The 25554-nt window shown below is 40.1% G+C and overlaps 1 protein-coding gene across 1 annotated transcript in view; it reads right to left on the minus strand.

Moving 5' to 3' along the window:
• Nucleotides 1-11732: 11732 nt before the first annotated feature.
• Nucleotides 11733-25554, minus strand: part of PAPPA (pappalysin 1) — a 164252-nt gene continuing 150430 nt past the window's right edge. The window contains exons 15-16 of the mRNA XM_008061425.2: nucleotides 24834-24932; nucleotides 11733-12293 (exon numbers count right to left, since the gene is read on the minus strand). Of these exons, the coding sequence (XP_008059616.1) occupies nucleotides 12186-12293; nucleotides 24834-24932 (207 nt within the window). The 3' untranslated portion in view covers nucleotides 11733-12185. The remainder of the gene's footprint in view (nucleotides 12294-24833; nucleotides 24933-25554) is intronic.

The following is a 25554-nucleotide window of genomic DNA, read 5'->3' on the forward strand; positions in this document are numbered from 1 at the left end:
TACATGGATTGTTGAAGGGACTAGCATTTGTGGTTCTTAAGGTTGATCAGCAGCAACCATATCACATGGAACATTTTTAGAAATGTAAATTTTTGGGTGCTACATCAGAACTAGTAAATCAGAACCTCTGAGGTGGGGTCCAGAAACCTATGTTTTAACAAGTCTTTCAGAAATGTTTGATGCATACTAATGTTTGAGAGTCTCTAATCTAGAAGAAGGGGTTGGACCACTGTTGTGAGAGGACCATAGCTCATGAGAGATTCTGTTGACTCCAGCTTCAAAGAATTCAAAGGCATTATGAACTATGGACAGACAGTTCTTCACTCTATTAGGTGGCTAATCCTAGGGATTCTCTGGGCCATTTTCTGAGGATTTAAACTGTGGGTAGGACTTAGACAACTACCTAGGCCTGTCATGACATGTATCCCCTGCAATCTATTCCCCTTTTCTATAAAAAAGAAATTGCTATCAATTTGATCCCTCATGGCCTTTACGCCTTTTCTGGCTACTCTTTTGGCCCCTAGATACCCTGGAATATTCAGGCATCCATTATAAATGTGTGCCTTTTACTTAAAAAATACATCTATTTTTTCACCTGTCTTCTCTATAAAAATCAATCATTTATGGCATCCTACTATTTTCTGTAACTCCCTTGATCCCAATTTCCTTTTTCTATCATTGTTCCAGCACCACCAGGCCATCCCTCACTGGGACTACCACCCCTACGTCACATTTGGTCCCAGTGAATTCAGGCTCTCCCCTGTAATCTTTATTTCACACAAAAGAATCTACCTCAAAATTGAATTTTTTTCCTAATAACACTTTCCCCAAAAGCTTCCATGTTTTTCCATCACTCTTGGAATGCTTTCTAACCACCTTAGTGCTGTAGCTCTGTCTATATTTCTTGCCACTGTAACGTATGCTAGTATGATGCCTCATAGTCTGTGTTTGTTTCTCTTTGCCTGAGGGCTTTTTTTCCTGTGGCCTGAGTCCACTCTGCCCACCATTGTGTAAGGCAGATGTGCTGGAAGATTAATACCTCAGGGGAATCTATCAACCACTGATGGGCTTTATTGGATAAATACTCTATCTTCCTAGCATCTCATGTGGGGTAACTCTGAGGGGGAGTGTTCTCCACTAGCTCACAGAGTTCCCCAGGGAGATTAAGCTGCAATTGCTCACTATATTAACATGCTTGATAATATATCCTTTTTTGGGATTTTCCTATCCTTGTTTCATATGCCCTTTTCTCTTCTGGTACTTAGTGGGATCATCATTTGAATAATTTACTTACACTTGAATCCTTGTCTCGCGTTGGCTTCTGAAGGAACTCAAACTAAGACATACATTTACAAAGCTCTTGGCAGCTTGTCTCTACATAACTCTCTGACATCACTTAGCACCTTTCCTCCCCAATGTGGTTCCTTAGTTCCTTCCTCTGAATCCAGAACCCAGTGACCTGAACACGTGCCATTCCCCAAACAAGTCATGTTCTATTTCACCCTTTTGGTTTTTGCATATGTTGCTGTCTCTGCTTGCAACATTTGCCATTTTTTTCTCTGGAATGGCTCACGCACCGCATTGTAATGAGCTAATCACTTTTCTTTCTGTTTGGAGTATTTGGATGGTAAACTCTGTGAGGGCAGTGACTGACTGTGAATGTTTATCTTGGCCATCACTCTTTTCAGTGCTTAGTTCAATGAATGGTGCATAATAATGCCAAATAAACAATTGTTCAAAACTAATTAAATAAATGAATACTTCTGTAAGTTAATACATGTGTTTTCTGGAGTATAAAATGGTGTGTATATGGAAGGAATTCTTTGTAATATGAATTCAGTAAGGTGATGCCCAGATGTTGTCTCAGAGACTTGGTCACCATCTCTGCAGCCCCTGGTAAGAATTCTGTTTGGAGTGCCATAGATTAAAGAGGGAAATGAAAACACTCAGTCAAGCATGTAACCTAGAAAATACATGGTGCAGTCTTATAAAAATATGGAGATAACAAATTCCTCACTCCCAGGGGTGGACTATGGCTGTTTGTATGTCAAGGAGAGAGAAAACAGATCTCCCTGATTTTGTCCCACACATGGATCGCAGGCTTTCAAGGCCTTACAGATCTCTTCATTCTCCCCTGTAAGGAAATTCCAGTTACCAGGTAGCTGCAGGGCAGGTTAGTCAATGATGTCCCTCTATGTTCTACTTAGGGACTCTGGCAATGGGAAAGTTCAAAATCTGACTGAAACGCTATCAATCTTCTCATCTGTAAAATAAAGTAGATTGAGTCTGTTGCTTTTATATCATACTCTTTGGAACACCAAAGCTCTGGGTTGGCTAGAGAAAAATAGAGGCGGAGTATTAGGAGAGTTCCCCACTCCCGCTTTGATTAGAGAAGCTCTATTGGCTTGTTGGCATTTCATGTTCATTTTGCACTGGAAGAATGGATTCCATGGCTGAAACGTTTGAGAATCTTTGACTGATTTGATTGTATCTGAGCCAAACTCTCAGAGGTATGATGCCCAGGGATGGAGAAAGCAGATAACTAAATGGGACATGTGGTGGCTGGGGTGCCTTATTAGTACATGGAGGATCCTTGGGGAAAGCAAATTAAAAACTGTTCTAGCTTACTGGTTGTGGTGGGATTACACCGGGACTGCATTTCTTTTCTTGGCTGCTTCTTCACCCACTTTTTCATAGCATATCTTGGGGTTCCATCATGGTTGTCAGACAACAAAAGACCCATACCAGGTCATTTCATCTTTAGGTTGGTCGTCATTATCCCCACTGTCCAGATGAGGGATCATGACGCTCAAGGGTGAAGTGGCTTGTCTGTGGCTACAGAGCTATAAAGTAGAAAGCACAACTGAAAACTAGGCTCCTACCCCTACTTTCACAATACTAGCACACATAGCTTCCCTGCTGTACCCTTTGTATTGTAAAATGAGTGTATTTTAAATAATTATTGTTAGTTTGGGAAAAATGCTGCGGCCAATTTTTGCAACTGAACTTAAATGAGGTCTTGTTTTTTCCCCCAATTGTTCTAGAAAGATATCATCTTTCTATAGAGAAATTTTGTTACTCTTTAAAAAAAAAACCTTTATATTGATTTATAATGTTCCTACAGAGAAGCATGTGAATTGATAAGTGCTTTTAAAACATTTTTTTTTTTATGATGTGGGGTACAATTCAGGGTTAGGTATGCAAATGTTCATTATGCAGGTACCCTTGTTGATGAGGTGTGCTGTTCCCTTCCCCTGGCAGTTTCCCTCAACTGCCAATTCCTCTCCACCTCCCCTGGCAGTTTCCCACTATTGCCAATCCCTTTCTTATAGTATTATTATAATTGTTCAAGGTCTGCTTATGAGTGAGAACATATGGCACTCTGTTCTTTGTTTCTGTGATAGATCCCTGAGTATGATAGACTCTAAATCTATCCAAGTTGTTGTGAAGTCCATATGTTTGTTCTTCTTCATGGCTGCATAATATTCCATTGTGTATATGTACCACATTTTCATAAGCTGAACAGACTTTTGTAGCCAGTGCCCAAATCAAGAAATAGGACATTACCAGCACCCCAAGGTAACACAGCAAGTAAATGGCTATGATGCCAGGTACCAGATCCCACCTGACTTCATTCTGACCCCTTCTCCAAGGCCTTCCTTTCTCATCCTGAAACTTTATCCTGATAAACTCACTGAGGGCCTATCAAGAACATTACTTGAATTTCCAAACCCACACACCCAATCATATGCTCTTAGGTTTCTAATATTTTTTGATAGCTGGCCCTAGATAATAGGCAGATTTTCCTGTCCCAATATTTTATTATTTAAAAAGAAATCAAATGATAACTCTACTTTCCAATTTTTCTCTAAATTAAAAAATTCTCTTTTTAAAAAAATTTTGTCAATTAAAAGGCAAAACAAAAGTAAAAACAAAAAAGCAAAGACATCTAAAATCAGTCAATAGCAGTAGAGTACAGTGAGTTTCTGGAATATCAAAATGTTGATATTGAAAGATAATCCTGTCCAAACTTACTATTGAATAGAGTGGAAGCATGTCCTCTGCCCTCCCACAATCACCAGTTTCATCCAAGCAGTCATCTCTGTCCTGGACTGTACAATGTCCTCTTAACACTTAAGATGTATCTGCTTGTATCTCCCTCCATTTTCTCCTTCACACTGCTACGTGAAGAATCTTTCTCAGTCACAAAGCTGACCATGTAAATCTCTAAACATTGTTTAGCAGCTCTGCATTGCTGTTAAGATAGAGTATGAAATCCATCACATGACCTTGATAGCTTCTCTTCCCTCCAGTTATATCCCCATTACCCTCTCTACTGTCTAAGGACATCGGCCTTTTTTTTTTTTTTTCTTTCCCCAGTTCTTGGAAAGTGCTATGCTTTTTCTTACTTAGAATGATCACCTGCTGGTCCCATTTGCTTACACATACCACCTGCTTTTTCTCACTGCCAACTCCTTCTGTCTTAGCAAAGGTAAGCAACTTGCCCAAAGTCACAGGGCAGACAATACTTGAACCTGGTTCCCTCCAGTTACTCACCCACGCTTCTGTACAGCACAGCTATTTTTCACCTTAAACTTAATTCCTTTAGACTTTAAAACATTTATTCAAGTGACTTCTTCTGTGTCATATATACATATATATGTATATATGACTAATTAACATTTCTGCCTGCTTAAAGATGAGAGAGGAGTCATTTTCCCATTTGATGAATTAAGTGATAAAGTTCAATGAACTCTTGGCCAAGCATTGTTGCTTATGTCTGTGATCCTAGCACTTTGGAAGGCTGAGGTGGGAGGATCGCTTGAGGCCAAGAATTTGAGACCAGCCTAGGCAACATAGTGAGACCCTGTCTCACAAAAAAAAATTTTTTAAATTAAAAAGTAGCAAGGAATACGTTTATAATTCCAGTTAGTTGAGAGCCTGAAGCAGGAGGATAGCTTGAGTCCAAGAGTTCAAGGTTGCAGAGAACCATGATCCTACCACTGTGCTCTAGCCTGAGAGTGAGACCCTAGCTCATAATATAGTGATAAACAAATAAATTGAGCTCAACGAACTCTCCATTAACTCTTTCTCTGTTTCTCTGCTCTCTCTGTCTCTGTCTCTCTCTTTCTGTGTGTGTGTATGTGTCTGTGTATTAGGGTTAGAAAAAGGGGAGAAGACACTGTAATTAAGTTCTTTCATCTTGCAATAGAAAACGCTTTGCCCCAGAACTTTCTATCTCTGCAGACAAAATTAGAGTATAAAAAGTCATATTAAAACTCTATCTCTTAATCTTTCTATTTGGGAAAGATTTGCCTCTTTTCATGAGCTATTCTCTAAATGCATTTCAGTCTTCACAGTGAATTGAGTAGAACTATGTAAAACATTTTCTTTTATTATTTATTTTACTTTGAAAGTAACTAGTTACGTGAAAGAATTTAGCAATGACTTATTTTTTGGTAGCCTTTCCCATGTCTCTCCATGGATAGTTTTTGAAGTGTCCAAAAATCCCACTATGGGTAGTTCCTGACTTCCTTATCCTTGCCCTTATGTATAATTTACATTGATGTTCACACACTGCCTTTTAGTGCAAAACCCAAAATTTTAAGTATCAGCAGATAAATACATATTTTTACCTACTTTATGGTGGTACTGCCAGGCGGCAACTCGGTGAACAGTGCCAATAAATTTACTCCACTCTTTTGCAAGTACTTGAATGCTTTAGTGCCTTTTGTTTTTATTCTCTTATAAAATAATCAGGTATCAAAAAATTAGTGAATTATTAATACTTGTCATAATCAGCATTGTTCTAAATACTTTTCATATTTATTTTATTTAATTCTAGCAAAGCTTTATGAGGTCAGTACTTTTATTATTTTCATTTCATAGATGAAAAAACTAAATCTTAAAGCCATTAAATAACTTTGTAAAAATTACATAACTAAGTGGTAATAAGATGAACGAGACAGATGGGAAATAGCAACGTTTCAGTTTCAGCTGTAGGTTCACTTGATGAACTAGATGAGTGTTCAATTATAAAGAGAAAAAGTGAACATAAAGAAAATTGTGGAAGTATTTATTGTTGATGGTAATATCCAAAAGACAATATATAACTGAAAGTGATAATATATTTTAGCTTTGCCAAACAGAACTTTATTATAACATGTAAGAGACGTTTTGATATTTGCAAATGCAAAATGTAGATACTTTCAGGTATTTATTATGTGGAGGAATGGATGTATATTGGGTAAACTTTTGTGCTATCATTGATCTAATTCTAGGCCCTGGGGTTCTCTTCCATATTAGTCTGTATATATGACAGCCCAGTAGATTTCTACAACAGACAAAAAACACATGACAACACACTGAAGCATACAAGCTAATATATATTTTCATAATATAGAACTTTAAGGTATAGTAATCAACAGTGGCAAAATATTTCTGTCTCTGACATTATTTTTGTGAGATTCAACCTGTAATAGAGATCAGAGAAAACAGTATGGAAAAACAAATCCATGAGAACAGGATAAAAATATTATGAACAGCAAAATATGTCTGAGTATTTAAAACCGTATAGAAAAAATAAATTAGATGAACAATTGTGTAAATATAAATTAAAAAAGATGACATTCTTAATAAATAAAGTTTACTATTTACATTTTTATATATTGCTGAAAGACTTAACTTAGATCCATAAAACACATAAACAGGAAAAAAAAAAAACAACCAAAATAGGAGCAGCAAATTTATGCGCGTGAGGTACAGAAAAAAGATTGGAATTATGTTTAGTTTTTGGTGTTTAGATTGTTTTCTTTCTGTCTTTTTTCTTTTTTTTTTTCTTTTTTACAGTAGGCCAGTAGAATTCTCATGAGAACAGCTTTTAAGCACTTCAATGGAGAGTCATTTTTTGGTAGCTTCCAGAAGGTGCCAAACAGATTTCAACATCATAATAATTAGAAATACCCATAATAATTATAACAATAATAAAAAGGTGTAATATGATACATAAATATGGAAGAGCAGTTTGTAATAATGAATACATTTTCTCTAGACGAGATCACAGTTTTATTTTGTAAATATTACATTTAAGTATATATATACACACATATATGTACAACTATATATACATGTGCATATATATGTAAATTTATATTTATATATAATATCTTTATATAGATAGATATCTGCAGACAGGTTCTTGATTATAGAGACCCAAGAAAGCAACTCAATAATTGTTCAAAATTTTCCTCACTGACTGCTGGTGTGTAGTTTAAGAAGCCCCAAGTTGTTTGCACTCAGAATGCCATATCTTCTTGTAATGGAACATCTGATGTGGAATTTTAAGTCTGAGAAATGAGGTGCCTTCTGAAGAAGAGATTTTAGAGAAGCCCTTCCTCTACAAGTTGGAGATGACCTTGAAGTCTTGAATAGATGGTAGTTAACTGACTTTGACACTGTAGGAAGTAATCAGTTTTTACTCAAATCCTAATGGTAAAGGCCAGAATATGGAAGGAGGAGGATTAAATTTACCTAAAAAAAGATGAAATATTCAATACAGTTTTCTCTTTTAAGGTGAACTATTATCCAGGAGCTCTGGCTTTATTCCTTGAACTATCAAACAAGCACTCCCTGTCTTTCTTAAAAGGACAATGAACTTGTGCATTCTTGAAAAATATCTCATGGACTTTGTGTCAAGCCTTGGCCCTCACCGCCCACCGCCCATGTAAAACCTCAGGGCCTCACAATCCCCTGCCCTCCCGTTGTGAGGTAGGTATGTAGTTTTATCCCCATTTTGCAGCTAGAGAAATTGAGGCATATGCAGAGGCAATTGGATAACTTGTTCAAGATCACTGAGCAAATTGCTGCCTGGAGTTAAGAATTCTAGGTTCTTTACACTAGGAACACAATTCCTCTTTTGGCTACTATGCATTTCTTTTAGAAAGCAAACGATTGGTAGGAATTTGGCAAAAGTTGAATAAATGACAAGAAAAAGCTTTTATTCATTTGCTGTTCAGTTCTTATGTTTGTTGATTACTTGTTTTGTTTTGTTTCTCATAACTCATTGAGATTACCTGTCTGGTCATGTAGCAGCTTTTTAGAAATTTGGACTGTGCAGTGTAGTTCTGAGTGCAGTCTTTATAAAGCCCAGTGCTATACTGGTAAATATAAACATTTTATAACGTGAAAAGCACGACGACAACAATATGTCCCCTTAATATTTGGTAAAACCAATATCAAGCCCTCCCCACTCCCTACTACCACTGATCGTCACCAAACAAAAGAACAAAATGCCCCCAACAACAACAATAACATATCAAGGGAAAAATGTCATATTTCCTGGATCTACCACAATGTACAGAAAATAACAGACAGTGTTATAAATCCCACTCTATGTCTTCTAGGGAAATCTTTATGCTTGTGTCTAGCTACTCAGTCTGTAGAATAAACAATTTCCTTTAGGAAAGATAAACATAGGTTTTATTCTTAGTTTTTAATCATGCATTTTTATATCTTTTTAATCTCCTTGTTTTCTATTAACCTCTATCTGTACAGCTTTGTCACCATCAATTTCTTTATTTTCGCACTTGAAGTAGTTCCAGAAAAAAACACAAAACCTTAAAACTATTGATTTTCTTTCTTCCTTTTCTTCCCTCTTTCTTTCTTTCTTTTCTCTCTTTTCTTTTCTTTCTTTCTTTCTTTCTTTCTTTCTTTCTTTCTTTCTTTCTTTCTTTCTTTCTTTCTTTCTTTCTTTCTTTCTTTCCTTTCTTTCTTTTTCTTTTCTTTTCTTTCTAAAACACAGGTAAGACCTCTAACAAATTGACAGTTACAACCAAGTTAAATCAAACCTGGAAGGGAGGTAGCTGAAAACTGTCTCAAGGAATTATTTTCAACAAATAGCATTTAAGCATCGGCCAAGGTGGAAATAAGGCCAAGAGAACTGTCTAGGCAGTGACTCAACATGCTGAAGCCAGGAGTGGCAGCTGATACCCCACATCTTCAAAGCCTTACTATTTATGATCATTAATCTCTCCCTTCCTTCACACTCCAATTCACCCACCAAAACTGAATTCCCAAGGACTGTATTCCCTTAAAAGGTTGTTGGCACAGAATCTGGGGGTAATGTAAGTCCTTTGGGCAGGCAGTTAGGGTTGTGGCTTGGAAAGGCTTCCCAAGACAGGGCTTACAGAACTGTCCACCTCATCTTTTTACTGCTAACGGGCTAATACTTCAGATGCAGAAACCTCAAGTGTTTTAGGGCCATAGAGCTGCTGATACATAACAACGCTTCAGAGCTGTTTCCTCATGAGTACTCTGTTGTCCTAAACAGGAGATGATTGAAGTGATAAAACAATGAGTTTATTCCCAGGAAAAAAAATAGAACTGGGAATCAGGGCATTGCACAAGCTGAACTGACTCTCCTCCACTAAGGTTTGAGAAGAGACACCTTCCTTGTGGGCACGAGCGTGGTTACCAATCAAGTAGCCTCTTTTGCCTAATATCCTTGGCAATTAAGAATTTTTAGTAACAGGATTAAATGATAGTGAGGAGACTGAATGGGTCTTTACTCAGAAGGGCTAAATTCAATCTGTGAGTCTGAAGATATAAATCAGCCTTCAGGAATTTTTGTTCAGGTGGAGAGTGTGGGGACAGATGACGGTGAGAGTGAAGATGGAAAGAGGATATGGATCGATTTAAGGGAAGCTGGTAAGGTTCTTTTGTGGTTCCTGCTATCCCATCATTAGTAACATCATCTTTAGGTCTTCAAAGCTTTTTGTATTACTTACGGGTGCAATTAAGTTATAGGGCAGGTTGACACTGTTACCCTCCTTAGCTCATACTTTCTAAGATAACACCACAGAGGTTAATCACTTAGCTAGGGCAAGTAAGAGACCTGGAGAGTTGGCAAGAGTTCTAAAATATTGGAGAGGGGTGCAAAACAAGATCTATTCTTCTAATATTATTTGTTACTTTTTTTTTTTTTTGCTGAAGAGTGGCCCATAATTACAGTCACAAAATGCCTTGAATATATATTAAATATGATTTTGTAAGAAAGAAACATAAAGGATTTGCTTTAACAATGATGGTAGCCCATCCATTCTGGAACTCAATCTTAAAGTTTGCAATACGGTACAAGCCACGTAAACGATCTAAGCACTGCGTTCTTATCTGTGGGCACCTGTGCAAAAAGCACCTTGATATATTTCTGAATATAACAGGCCACAGATGGCCAATAGATGTCTTCTCAAGTGTGTTTGATCACAAGGTACTGCTATTGGGAGTGATACAGTAAGATGGTTTCTAAAGTTATTTTTGGTTTTAATAGAAAAAAAGCCTGCGATGGAGTAACAATGCCTGCCTTGGATGCAGGAATTAGGAGGGGCTGCACACATGCCTGGTATTTTCCATTCCTATGCTAGACTTTGTTTTTGTTGGTTGTCTTTGCTCGACTTGAGATGACTTAATTTACAGTAATTTTATGTGATATAGCTAGTCTAGACACTCCCATCTCCTCAATTCCAGCTCCAGGTTGCAGAAAATATGTCATACTTAACCATTCTCTACTCCTCATTCTGTATTAATCTCTTCTCACATTATATTAAAGGGAGTGGACAGGTAACTGACTAAAAAGAGGCAAAGAGACCCCCAAAGACATGGAGGCTTCCACGTCTTTTCTACTTTTGGAACCTGAACATGGGAGAGAGAGAAGGTTTAACCAGCCACAGGTGTGGAAGGTTGTACTGGTAGCTGGAAAACCATATGGAAAACATGATGACCATGTTGAGCTGTTGGGTACTTAGGCTGTGAATTGTTTGGCTTCCCTCTAATGGGCCCTCTAGAACACAGTCTATATTGATATTATCCATTATGATACTCTCTTCCAGAATTATATCTACTCAGAGCAACAGTGAGGTTCTCAGGATCAAAGGCTACTCTAGCCCAAAGGGCTAGGAAGATTAGGATAAAAATAATAACCAGAGTCTCAACAATTCCAGTAGTCTCTAGATGGCTCCAACATCATGAAAATTTAACACTGTTCCACTTGATTACAAAATCTAACACTGGCTTAGACATTCTGGACTTTCAGTGAGGTTCCAGTATCTGAAGACCCTCAACTCCCTTCCCTGATGAGAGACCCATCTAAGGGGGACTTAACTTCTTACCATATGGACCCATGAGAGTTCTTCTCTAGCAGAAGGACTAAGAAATGAGGAGTTGTGGAAAAATGTGGGTCACTTTTAAGGCAGACTGTTTGGTTGTGTGGGGTTTTTCCTAACCTAGTCCTACAATCTTGGGTTATTCAATGTATAGGATAGAGCAGCAGGAAAAGTAGCAGCAAATGTGGTCCCAAGGCGAGATTTGGGAAACAGGTGAGTACTGGAGGGATATTATGACCTCAAGCCTCAAGCAGGGGACTGGTATAATACCTTGACATTGCAATTCTAAGCCATTTTCCAGATTGGCCTTGAACCCTGGAGTTGGGGTAAAATCCCCACGGCAGCAGAAAAACTGGGGGGCTTTGCATACCTTGAAATCTTTACCTCTTATGGGTCCTAGTTCCCTAGAAGGTAGAGTGATCACAGACCATTTCACTTCCAATCCCAAAGGACTGCACAGTTGTACATGCCCAATATATTCTGAGCCTCAGGGTGTGAGCTATCTTGGCATCTCAACACTTGGCCTTAGCAGTTTCTACAACTTTCTTTCTCCCAAAGATAGTGTTGGTTAGGAGCTTGGGAAAGAAAGATTGAGTTTGTTATAGTCTCTCTCTGCTCAGTCTCCAGACCTGCCCTCATACTGATGTTTGTATGGGTATGTATGCATGCATGTGTACTAACCACAGATGTGCACACTCTAGATACAGAACATGGTTTTTTTTGTTTTTGTTTTTTTGCTGTGGTAGTGTGACAAATGGTTAGAATTTTAGGAGGCTCCAGGACTGCACACTGTATATGCAATCCATCTCAAACTTTGGAATGGGATTCCATTTCATCATTCAACATGGCAAGACTTGGTTCATTCACCCCACTGTGATTCCTTCCTGGATAAAATTAAAGGCAGACCGGTTGGGTGCTAAGGATCCCTGGTGTGGAGAGGCCATTCCGTTGAGCAGCTGACTGTGAAATCAATACCAAAGGGATGCGGGTCCTGGTGTTAGGAATTCTTTCACAACTCCTTCTCCCTTCTTAGCCATGGCTGTAACCCCGGAGGTCTTTCCGGCTGTGTTCTTGGGCCTGGGGGTCCCGACAAGCACAGTCACCTTGTAGGTCACAGGACATAGGGAATGGAGTAACCTGCAGAGAGAAAGAGAGGAGTGAACCAGGTAGTTTGATCTGAAGCAGTACTTGTCAGAAAGGCAATGCAAAGCAGGGTCACAATCACTGAATTTGAGAAGCAGAAGATTCTCTGCTTCTTGTTCTTACTGTGATTACTTTTGTCAAGAGCACCACGGTCACTATCACAGCAGTTTCCATTTGCAGAGTCCTTTGCTATGGGGTTCAGCAGCATGCTGGATACTTTCAAAACAGGCAAACACTGAATCCTTTTGACAACTCTGTAAGATAGGTGCTATAACAACCCTCCTTTTATTGAAGGGGACACTGAGGCTCAGCAAAGGACAAACATTTACTCAAAGTAATAAATAAAAATCTGGTATTTAAAGTAAGATGAGGTGCTTCTCCCTGAGTTTCAAGTTCCTTTGTTAGAGCTTGTATAATAGGATCCATCTTGCACTTTAAACTATAAGGGCTGAGTAAAAGCATTATAATGCACTATATCAAAGTTGTTGAACATGATTTTACAATGGGATATCCAATGTATAGGGCTGTTGTGATCATCCAGTCAAAGGAACAATGTGAATGTATCTTTTATGAAAACTCTGTAGGTATTGGTAATTTAGATTTGGGGAGGCACTGAAGAAAACAAAAGCATGCTGCAGGCAAGCACAGACCACCTTCTGGGAGGCTTGGAATCCCAAGTAGGAAATAGTTCACATAAAGGTTCTACAAAAGATTTGAAGGACCTCAGGAGCAGATTTTAGCATAAGAAAAAGCAGGAAACCTGAGTTTGTTCCGTCCAGGGCCCAGTCCATCCCTGCATGTGCTCTGTGACCTTGGGCCACCTTTCCTTTCTCCAAACTGAAAGGAAGAGCCCACAGAGTGAGTGTCTTTCCCATTCAGCAGATGATCTGTCATTCCAAAGAGCATAGTGCAGTCCCTGCTTGAATCCCAGCCTGAATTAACACAAGTCGATTTCACCTCATTGCATCATGACATTTGCATATAACTTTCCCCAGAGGGTACCCCATCTGCTCAGATGAATTTAATGACTTCATTCACCTCCTGCCTGGGCAGGGTCTCCAAGTGCCCAGATAGTCCTTAGAGTGTCATTATTTCCATCCTTCTCTATGATGTACTTGTGAACTCGTTCTCTATGTCTAGCTCTTTTTGTTTCTCTGCCCCTTTGCCCTCCTTCCCTTCCTTCCAAACTTTCTGTGCCTTGAATCTCTGCAATAATTTAAAATGTATGATTGAACATTAGAATGATTTAAATATAAACCCCAGCTCTTTTACCTAGTTGAGGTGTGACCTTGAGCATGTGACAATCTCTCTGAGCTTCAATGAACTCATCCATGAAATCAGAATAATAAAAGTGTACAACACCTGAGGTTGTGATACGGAATAAATAAAATAACTCATGAAAAATACCTAGCACAATGCTTGATATATGCTAAATGCTCTCTCTCTCTCTTTCTGCCCCTTCCTTTTTTTTTTTGGCCTATTCTCCCACCAATTCTGTGGCTCATGAGGCAAGAATCAGGTCAATCTTATTTTCACAAGGCCTAACCTATAGAATTCATGAATTCTATTTAGTTCTCTCTCTCTCTCTCTCTGACTCTATCTTTGTACTATGGGTAACATGTCTGTTTTTCTTTTCAATTTAAATTCATAGATATTTGATGCTGTAGTAAGCATTTTCATGGTTCCTTTTTCCTACTCACTGTTTTCTGTTCAAGACATTTACTTTCCAGCCTCCGTGATTTTGTGGAATATATCTGGAATATTCCATCAAAAATCTAGAATATTTGTCTGCAACCTCTTTACCTTCAGTAGAAGCACGGGATATTAGAAATGGAAGATCCACAGAGAGAAAACCATCCGGTCCAAATGGGGAAACAGAGCACAGAGCCAAGTCAAAATCCAACAACAGAAGAGCTGAAAGGCCTGGGTTGAGATCCTCGCTTGCTTCATACTTGCTGAATGATTTTAGGGAAATCCCTTCACTGCCATAATCCTTAGTTTCCACATCCATAAAAGGATCATTAAAAATATATATATTGAATTTAATATGGTTGTGAGGATCAAACAAAAAGAAACATGAAAAAGCCCCTACACGTGGCTTAATACCTTTAAGATGCTCAGTGCTGAACACAAATGTGTTGAGGCAAATTTCTCACTGATTCATATTTCACCATCTTTCCTGCCTATTGTCCGCTCTGTCCTACCTTCCATATTTGGAAAACCTCCTTGTCCTTAACTCCCCTACACTTTATCCGTTCCTGTCTCCTATCCTTGTTCACATTCTGTTATTAAAAGCCTCTAATGTCTTCTCTATAATTTTCTCTGTAACGCTTTCCCACTGTGTTTTAAGACCCATTAGGGACAGTTTTCACATCTGCTTTATCTTTTATGCTTCCTGCTGCACCTCATGCAGACAAATACTCGACCAATTCTATCTCTTGTAATAAAATCCCAAATCCTTGCCACAAGTTCAAGGTCTTGCATGATCTGATCTCTACACATTTCTCTGACTTCAGCTGGTTCTCTTCTTCCCCTCACTTTTTGTGACTTATTTGTTTATTGTTCCTCATACACTCCAAGTGTTCTCTTACCTTTTAAGTGTTTGGCCATCAATGTTCCTCCACCCTGACAGCTCTTCCCTGGCCAGCTCCTTTTTATTCTTCAGATCTTATCTCAAGCATCACCTATTCTCTAATTGATCTGGCCAAAGATGGCACCATCACCTTCATATCATGTCACAGCATCCTATTTTAACTCTCATCTTGTACTGATTTACTTCTTCATTTGTATGTTAGCTTAGTCTGGGCATAGGTTATGACAATTCTTGAACTAATTCTTAATATACCACATAATAGGCATTCAATGAACTCAAGAATGGATTAACAAATGAATGCATGAATATACAGGCAAAATACAAGTCAGAAACTTTTTACTCTTGCACTCACTTGCTGGGTGACTTTATACAAGTTAATTTCCTTCTCTGGGCTTCAGTTTCCCTATCTATAATAAGGGTTGATCTTCATGACCTTAATTTTCCCATCAAAGGCTAAAAATCCTTCTCAGGCTGAGAAAGGTAGAAAGCAAAGCCCCAGTCAGAAAGAAATTAGAAACATAGACTTTCTCCACAAACTGACTTGCATGCTCCCCTTTCTGCCTTCCCCAGTTGCATCAGCTTCTCCACAATTATCAGCTGGCAAAGCTTTGCTGTCAACTAGCTTCTCAGGCTGGTCTGCCCACTCTGGTTATGCTGCAGTGGTATTGCCAGTGTCTTCCCTTTCCAGGCTGGCCCTGGCAGTTCCAGTACTTCTTAGTTAAACACATCTGAAAGCTATGTTTCCAGATAAAAGGAAACACAATCAGAACATGACAAGTCCTAGACGGTTCAGTCTCAGGAGGCAGATCCAGAAGCCTCCTCATCTCCACCACATGATGCTTGTAAGTATTAACTGAGCACTTGCTAGAATTTTGGGATTTAGTAGTAGGCCCCCCACAGGAATTGTATGATTTCCGGCAAGTCCCTGGCACCGTGTGGACCTCAGTCTTCCTAGCTGTAAGACAGGGGTCTTCATAAAGACCTCACGGGATTCTGGTGAGAAGTCAATGATATCATGTCATCTCTAATCCAGCTCTTAGAGCCACCATTGCAGAGGAGATGCAGTGTCTCGTTCCCTCTTCTTGCCTCTTTGTGAACTTCTGTTCAGAACCTGCCTTTGGGGTCTCCTCTTGATACGGGCTTCCTCACCGAACATGGATCTAAAACTGGGGAGAGAAGGAAGGAGACTCCCAGATGTTCCTAAGCCTAACCTAGAAAAGGCTCAGGGAAGCCTGTCTGTGCAGTTCAGTGAACACCACTGTACATATACCAGTAATTCCCGAGAGCCTCCATGTGCCAGATGGTTTCTATGTACTAGCTCACTGACTCTGCACAACCTTGTGAGACCATTATTATTAGCTACCCATATTGCAGATGAAATAATAAAAGTTACACAATGTTTAAAGAAAAACAAACATACCCTTGGCCTCACTACCAGTCCATAAGTTGATGATGACGAATTCTAAACCCCACTCCAAACACTGAGAGCTTTTCAGCAAGTGAGAGTGAAAAGAAGGTGCTTTCCTCCCAACTTATCAAGGCTGACTGCTGCTTTGCCTTTTTAATAGCCAGTAACCTTTATCCCTTATGATGTGCCTGACACTGAGCTAAACTCAATGTGCATTATCTTACTCATTCTTCCCAGCAATCCCCAAACCCCCTGTTCTTACTTACTATTCCTTACTAGATGAAACTAAGGTGTAAAGTGAGTCACTTGGCTGGTAGGTGGCCTGGGATGTGCATCATCACAGAGGAAGAATCTGAGGCATGGGGAGAAGACTCACATCCTGATAAAATCAGAACTCTGAGCCCAATCCCAGATTCTCTGATTCCCCAAGAAGCTTTCCACCTTCTTCCCCAGGCAGCCTCCCAAGAAAACCTACCACCCACAGCATGAGGGCCATGGTGACCAGGTTACGTTTGGGGATTCCCAGCACCATGTGGCTAGGCTATCCAATAAATGGCTTGGCCACCCACTCTGGGATTCAGTTAACAAGCCAGGTCAATGACTAAGGGCCAGGATTCTTTCCCTTTTTTCTCCCTTCTTGGCTAGAGATAGTGCTCAGGTACAGGAGTTTCTCCCATGGGTGAGTTGCCCAGGCTAACACCTCCATCAGGAATGCAGCTCAGGCAAACATACCACAAGGCCCTGGCCGCAGGTCTTGTCTGGGATTGAGAGACAGGCAAGGGCTGGATTCTGACTCATACTCAACAGGGAGGTAACCAGCAGAGTGGTGATGGTAGTGGGGAGCGTGGTTTTGGGGAGAGACAAGAGACATGCTATGCTGACAGTCGGAGAGCCTTTGCTCTGTCACCTGCTGACTGTGGGAGCATGGGCAAGTCACTTCACCAGGCTGCATCTCAGGGTCTTCCCTGTTGATGGAAATATTTAATGAGACCAAGGAGATGAAGGCATGGTGTCAAGAATGAGAATCTTCCTGTAGATTTCTTGGACACAATATCTAGCATGGAGCAATCAGTGAACATAGAGACTTTTACATGTAGATAAAGTGACCATGTGGACAAATAGAGGATAAAGTAGAGAAAAACGTGGGCTTAAAAAGTGGAGAAAAGCATTGGCTAGATGAGAAAAAGATTTGGATTTGAGTCTTTGCCTTTTGTTGATTTAGTGTAAGCTACGAGGCAAGTTACTTCCTTTTGGGGGAACTTCAGTTTCTCTATGTGCAAAATGGAGGTTATTATGGTCCTATCACACAGAAGTATTTTGGATAAAGTATAAAATTTAAATAAATAACTTGCATAATACATGGCATAAAATATGTGCTCAATAAATGGTGATGGCAGTGGTAGTGGTGGTGACATTGATGGTTTTGGTGATGTTGACAGTGGTGGTGGTGATAATGATGGTGATAGTGTTGATGATGATGGTGAAGTTGACAATGAAGTGATGATAGTGGTGGTGATGATATTGATAACAGTGATGGTTATGATAACTTTTGGGGATAGAAGGGCCAGATTCCATCATAAGACCCGATTAAAATGTGTCTACTTCATCGGTTTGAAGAAGTCAAGTCAGGACTGCAAATGAGGGAGATCATAACACTCATGCCAGTGGTTGTTAGACATGGAAAAGTCCGTCTAGTTTGCTTAACCATCTTCCTGTTATTTCTTACTAATCCTCCATGTCAATCATATCTACCCCCTCTTCCAAAAAGGCTTCTAGGATTACCTAGACCAGTTCAGTGCTTAATAAAATCCTTTCAAATGCCCCCACTGGATGCCCTCTGGATAAAGTTCAAACATTCCAGTTGGGTTATAAAAGCTTTGCTTATCTATCTGGGCTGATCTTTTACTCTTCTCCTTGCACTGTGCTGCAGCCAGACTCAGGGAATCAAAATTTCCTCAACACTGTCCCTGATATCTGGGCCTTTGAACAGACTGCTTCTGCTGACAGAAACACTCCTGTCCCTTTTACCACCGTTTCTTGTCTTCCTTTACTCCTTTCACCTGGGTAAGATCTTCCAGACTTCTCATGTATAACCTTTTGTGCTGCCTTCTTTAGGAAACTTTGCCGACCCTCCTTACTTGCTGTGTCTCTGAGGGTGCTTAGTATCCTCTAAGACATCTGGCCACTTGTCCATAAGACATGAACTTAGTGCAGCTAGTATTGGGTTCATCTTGCTCATAGCATAGCACAGTATCTATCCAATAGTAGATGTTACCCTATATTGACTCACTGAACAAGTATTTATTTGTGGGTGTTGAGCTTCTGCTACTGGACAGGAAGCAGTGAGGCACATTGGAACGTGGAATACATCAATAAACAAAAGAGATGCACATCCTTATCCTCATAAAATTTGCATTCTAGCATTGAGAGAGGTAGGGATTGTGTGATAATAAATAATACATATATTTTATAGTGTGTGCCAAAGTGATAAGTGTCATGGAAGGAAGAAAAAAGTGGGTGGCAAGAAAAATGGGTGTGGCAGTGCCAAGAGTGGTGTGGGGTGGGCGGTCAGGGTGAGGCTTATTGAGAACATGACACTTGGACAAAGACTTGGAAGAGGTGAGGGAGTAAGTCATGAGGATGAATACAGATGAATGTTCTTGGCCAAAGGAATACACAGTGACAAAGGCTGTGATTCCTGGCCTATACACAGGGCAGCAAGGAGTCAAGAGGACTGGAGTTGAGTAAGCAAATGCACAGATAGTGGGAAGGTCAGACGGGTAACATGGGCAGGCAGAGCACATAGGAAGCCATTGGGAAGACTCTGGCTTTTATTCTGAGTAAAATGGAGCGGCACTGCATAGCTTTGAATAGAGGTGATATTATCTGACTTGGTTTAGAAGGACCATTCTGGCTTCTGGGTCAAGAAATAGACACTGATGTACATCATCCCCAACTCAATAACCCAATATCTGACTCCTTGTCAATGTAGGCCTTGGCCCACTCTGCTAAGGAGGCTGCTCTCAATTTAATGATTTTGGTTATCTTTCCATATCTTATAGAATCACTAGCTTACTTAGACCAATGGGCTACATGTTGGATATAATGCCCTTTCCTAAAAAACCCTATTCTTACTTTGGTAGGGTTTACAGAGTTTAGCAAATCTGGAATTTAGCAAATATGGTAGCCTTGTACATAGTGTCATCAATTTGATACATGGTCCTGTGATGAGATATGTTGCTGGGAATACCCTCTTCTTACTCTTTAAAGGTCTTGGTCCTAAGTTTCTGCTCAAAGACTACCTTACCCAAGAAGCCATGTGAAGAGTTCATAGCACATCTTAGAGAAAACCTTGGTATGTTGAGTTCTTAGACAGGGATCTAATTCAAGTATCAAGAGATAAAAACCCAATGTTAATCTGACTTGCCCAAGGTCACAGAGCTAATAATTCACAGAACTGGGACTATACCTCAGCTCCCCAGACATCTTCCAGAATCAGTCTCTTTGCACCATCTGAAACTTGACCATAACTAGTGTTCCAAGCCACCACACCTTAGACAGCCTTGGTATGTTGAATATATTAAGGTTGTTTCCCCTTCCTCCCTCACACCCCCAGCATATGCTTACTTAGAATGATTCCAATTATAAACTGATATATTTTTGTTATGAAGGGAAATCATTGGAGCAACCATTCTGGAAATCTGCTTTGTATTTAAGACTCCTCAAGGCTCCAACAGGAAAATAATAAACTGACATCCTGAGAAGCTGAGTACTGCCCCTTCCTGTCTGCCTCACACTGCAGGCAGGTGTCTGGGTGGGAAATTGGACACCCCTGTCAGACAGAGTTTCCTGCACTGTCTTGCTCTTGTCTGCCAGCCGGGCCCAGGTCACCCCATAAGGCGGATGTGGGGAACAGCTGGTGTCTGTACAGACAAACAAGGGGAGGAAGGTTGAAGGGAGTAGACAGGCATTGTGCTGGGCCAAGTGACTGGGAGGCCCCAGCCCTGGGGACCAGGAAGAGGTTTAGGTGGAGTACTGGAAAGAAAGAAGTCTGGGAGAAGGTGCTGAGAGCTTAACCTTGGGCCTGGAGTGTATACCCAGAACTCCATTCCATGAGTTCTCTGAAGCAAGAAGCTCACCCATAAGTGGCAGGGGAAGATGCTTGGGCAACATGCAAGCCCACTGCAACAAACCGTTCAGAGGGATTCGAGGTAGGGGCTGTGCGGTCTACTCTCCCTAGATCTGCATTTCAGCTCTACCTACCACTTATTGGCTGTGTGGCCTTAACCCTCCTAAGCCCCAGTTTCATCATCTGTAAACTGAGGATAAAAAGACAACACCTTTCACAAGGCTATGCTGATAATATGAAATGACATGTAAAAGTAGTTAGCACTATCCTTGGCAAAAGTTACGTTCTCAATAACTCTTAGCTATTATGATTTGTTTGGAATTAGAAAATCCTAAATCCCACACACAGCTCTGTCATTTTCTACAAATGATTCCACCTCTCTAAGCCTCAGTGTTCTACCTTGATGAACTGTTCTGGAGTCTAAGTGAGATAATATGCAGAGATTCCAGCCATAGCCCAGCACATAGTGAGTGCTCAATTAATAAAATTCCTGTGATTTAGGAGGGTGTTTGAACCATACTGCCCTATGGATGAGTTTCTGAGTGCCAGCCTGGGTGCCTAGGGGAAGGGAATTTCTCATTAATTGGGACTGTGGCTAAGGGGAGAGGTGAGAACTAAACAGCTCTCAAAGGTAAGGGCAGAGGGATGAGAAGAAGGAAGCCCTGTTTCTGCCCTCAGAGACTTTCTACTGTGGAAGCTAGAAACAGTAGCCAGAACTTTCTTCTGCCCTGTGGGCACCCACGGGAAACTCCTGTCTAGGCTGCCGGGGATGCCAGGCATGATGGACAAGGCTGGGTGCCTCAGTTACTCCCCACCTGTCTCTGCAGCTGGTAATAGCTGTTTTCCTCTTTGCCAAGGGAGGGGTCCAAGAGCCAAGGCTCCCTGGCTGTCTAGACCCACAGAATATCTCCAACAGGACTAGGAAGGTCAGGCCCAGATGCACTGAAGACACAGGCTATCCCCACATGCTTTCTTCTTCTGAGACTCAGCACCACGCAGGAGAAAGAACAGGACTTGTGAGTCAGACAGAACCAGGTTCAAATGTGGGCTTCCCTACTCACTAGCCAAGTGAAGTCAGGCAAGTCCTGTAAGTACTCTGAGCCCAAACTGGTTCAACCCTGCAGTGGGGATAATAGTAGTGATCTGTCGAGGCTGACTTAAGGATAACGGGTGCCCAGTGTCTAGCAGAGTATCCGAAATATGCAGTAGTTCAGTAGGGTTGTCTTGTGTTATCATTTATATTTTTCATCTGTCACTACCTGCAAACCATTCTTCTTCAGGGAGTAGTTGGGGATGTCCAAGAAAGAGGAGAAAAATTTCAAGAATTTGGAGTTTATTTAAAAGTTAAACTGGGAAATTTAATTTGTAGGAAGAGTGACTATAATTTGAGACACCTTTCTTCTCCATAAGTCAGAGTTCCAGGAATCTTGCATCTGAAAATCTCCAAATACCTGGGAACAACTGAAATAACCATGGCAAAGTCACACCTGCCATAAGGGAGGCCTTTTGTCTCTGTAATTTGAATTTTACATATGTTTTGAGAGCCCCCCCCCCCACCGCCCCCAACCACCATTCCTTTTCAGCAGAAAAATGCCTACTTCTTCTTCAGATCTCCATGTAAATGTCACTTCCTCAGGGAAGCTTTCTTTGACCTTCAAACTGTTCTTCATAAGATCCCACACCTTTCCCTCATTGCCTTTCCACAAAGGCAATTAAATGCATCATTGTATAGCTCCCTGCTTAACAGCAGGCTCCCCAAATAGACAAGTTTCACAAGGACAGGAAATGTGTACATCCAGATTCTGCCATGTGTACCCAACCAGGTCTAGTGCTAAGCACATAGAAATGCTCAATGGACGTTCATCTCATTGGATGAAAGAAGCTTGGCTATCTGTATTTTGCTGCTTCAGCCAACATGAAGGAATAACACGTTTAAATTGAAAGAAGATCTCTTAACACAAAAAGTTTAAATTACATTTAAGAGTGTATAAGGGGGAAAAAAAGACTAGAAAACACATTCATAACTAGGAAAGAACTGATTCTGGAGTCCCTAGTGAAGAGTCAGCACCTATTTCAGGGCCCAGGAGTTTGTCATTGCTTAAACAGAACCTAGTAGAGGAACAGAGAGTCAAGATGTTGACTTGGTGTCCATACATATGTCTATACTAAAGTTGCTGTAGTAATTTGGAATCCACACCTGAACCTCAATCTCCTGACTTTATATTCCTACCATGCACTCTGTAAAAAGAGTAATCCATTTAAGGAAGTTTCCTCTCACCCAAAATAGTTTTTTTTAAGGTTTTTTTTTTTTTTTTTAGGTTTTAGACACAGCAGGCTTGGTAATTATTTTAATCAGAACTGCTCTTTCTCCAACTGATAGTGTCAGATGGTGTCACAATTCTACATAAACTTCTATTTAAAATACAAACTTCATTGTCATTCATTTTCATAAGTGGCCTACTTCAGTAGTGTAAAATAGATGCTGTCATACACTGTATTCACTTGGGATCAGGCCCAGTCTTTAAGTATGCTCATATCATTTTTCCCAGTCATTTCAGTTCTAAGAATCAACTACAAAGGAGTAATTCAAGCTATAAAAGTATGTGTAAATATGTTTATATGCATTGTTATTTATAATTGTAAAAAACAGAAATACCCAAAAGTTAAAAAGAAAATTGGGGTAAATGGTTATATAAACTATTGTATATCACAACCATATAATAAACAATACAGCAAAAAATACAGCTGAAAAGTTTGGATAATATCAGATAATTCTTATGTGTAAGGTTTCCTGTGCTAAGTAAACAAAACCAAGTAAAATAAGACCCCAAACTTGAAATTCAGTGATTCATACATAGACAAATAGGCTCTCACACTTAACAGAATAAAATATGCCAGAAAGAAAGCAGTGGTTATCTTTGGGTTGTAAGACAATAAGTGAATTCTTATGTTCTCTTCTTTCTAAATTTTCAAAAAAATAGAGTCTGTATTATTTCACAGTTTGAAAACAGCGAAATTCATTAACCTAAAACTTCATTTTCTCATACTTAAACATAAAATGAATGCCTTCCATGATCTAACAAATTCAAAACAAAACTAAAGCCAAAAAAAAGTGGAAATGATGAAAAGTGCTGCCCACACAAGACTGATTGATCCCACACAACCCCAGAATCTTTATCTGTCAACTAAAAGATTCAGTAATAGTTCTCTGATTTGGTTGTGTTCCTTGGGTCTCGCCCCCTGTATCCCTAAATTTTTGAATCAGAGCATCATTCTGGAAGGAACCAACTCTCTTAAGGATATTGCAATATAAAAGGACTTGGATTGGAACCCAGGAACCTCACACCGTTTCTATCATTCTTTCTGCCACCTGGGCAAATCATTCCTCTTTTATGGGCTCAGTAACTCCATTAATGAAAATAGGAAACTTTGGGCCAGGTAATCACAGAGGGTTTCTTCAGCCATGACTGACTAAGATTCTTTGCTTTTTCTGTCTCAGAAACTCGGTTCCCTCTTCTTTAAAATGAGAGATTGGAGCAAAGGATCTCTGAGATCAAATGATTTTTCGGCTTAGACTGCAGATGAGTATAAAAACAGAAAATAGTTTCCCATGAACTCATTCACCACAAGAACACTTCTCATCCCAGGTTGGCCAGGTCCACCATCTCTCTCTCAACTCTTGTCTGGAGTCCCAAACTCTGCTCTCAGCTCTTGTCAGGAGAGAAATGGAGGTATCTATTTTTCTGTGAGTGGTTAATGTGCATCTAATTTGAATGTTCCAGTTTTACTATAAACCCTTGGATCACTCCCATGTGCATCCTAACACAAAAAGAAAGAGAATCATGATGATGACCATCCTCTCCTAATTCTACGGGTATGAAAACCAAAATAGATTATAAATGCTCAAAGGCCATAAGTGACCTTGTTAAGAATGTCCCATTTTCTCTTTTTACCTAGACATCAGCCATAATCTAAAAATGTGTGTTCTCTTTAGGACTGTGCGTGCCAGTCTCCTGCCCCTTTTCATGACCACCTCCTTCTTCCTCCCCTTCTCCTTCAAGTTTCAGTGTAGATGCTGCATCCTCTGCAAAGCCTTCTCTGACCCCTCACCTGGGCCCTCACAGCACTTTGTCCTTCTCTTCTAAAGGTACTTACTGCACTTTTATTATCTGCTTCCCTACCCGATTTTACGCTTTGAGGACCATATCTGCAAAAATCATCCAAGGCTGAGGACACAATATTAACTCAACCACTGACTAAAATAATACAAAATAAAAGAAAGCTTGAAGACAGAGTACTGGCACAGTCAGGACAATGGGTCAGCCAGCACACAGAAGTGAACCTGGCCCAGCAAGCTGGAGAGGTGGGCAGCAGGTGGCTGCCAAGAGGCGCACACCAGCCTACCTTTTTGGTCTTCACTGTGGAGGTGCAGCAATCCCCACCATCGTAGTTGCAGAATGCTCGGTTGTTGATGGCATCACAGTAATTGTCTCCCATGAAGGGCTATAAAGGGGAAGAGAAGCAGGAAAGGTGGCCTCGTTAGCATCCCGGAGTGAGTGGGAGCTGGCCCTCAGGCTTCATCGGGGATTCGGTAGTCCTTCAGGTGTCTGTTCTCTTCCCACAAACCTCTAAGGTTAGCCTGCTTGGCTTCAAATCCCAACACCCCCTTGGATAAGTTATTACTTGTACCATTTATAAAGACTCTTACCTAGTCAAGTTTTTCTCAATGAGATTATGGTTATGCATGCAAAGCCACAGGATAGATCTCATATATCTTCCTGAATAGAGGGCTTGTTTTACTTAAAGAAATGATAAGAAAGGGAGCCTCTTTCCTGCACTTTTAACAACAGTAGGTAATTAAAAACTATTTAATTAAAAATGAAATTTATACTAAAACATATGCGAATATATCAGGAAGCTACATGTAAACTGCCCAATAATTATAAAGATAAAATGTAAGACTTCATAGGAATTTGGCATTATGCATGTTTAATGGTGGGCTCCCTCTAACTGAGGAATACAGATGTACTTGATATCACATGCTTTACATGTTTGTCATCTTCTTTTGTTCTTCAAACAAGTGAGGTAGCCATGAAGACCCTGGGGCTCAAAGGCAAGTACTTGG

This window comes from Carlito syrichta, unplaced genomic scaffold, assembly GCF_000164805.1.
Source record: "Carlito syrichta isolate Samal-C Ts95f unplaced genomic scaffold, Tarsius_syrichta-2.0.1 Scaffold94731, whole genome shotgun sequence".
Lineage (NCBI taxonomy): Eukaryota > Metazoa > Chordata > Mammalia > Primates > Tarsiidae > Carlito > Carlito syrichta.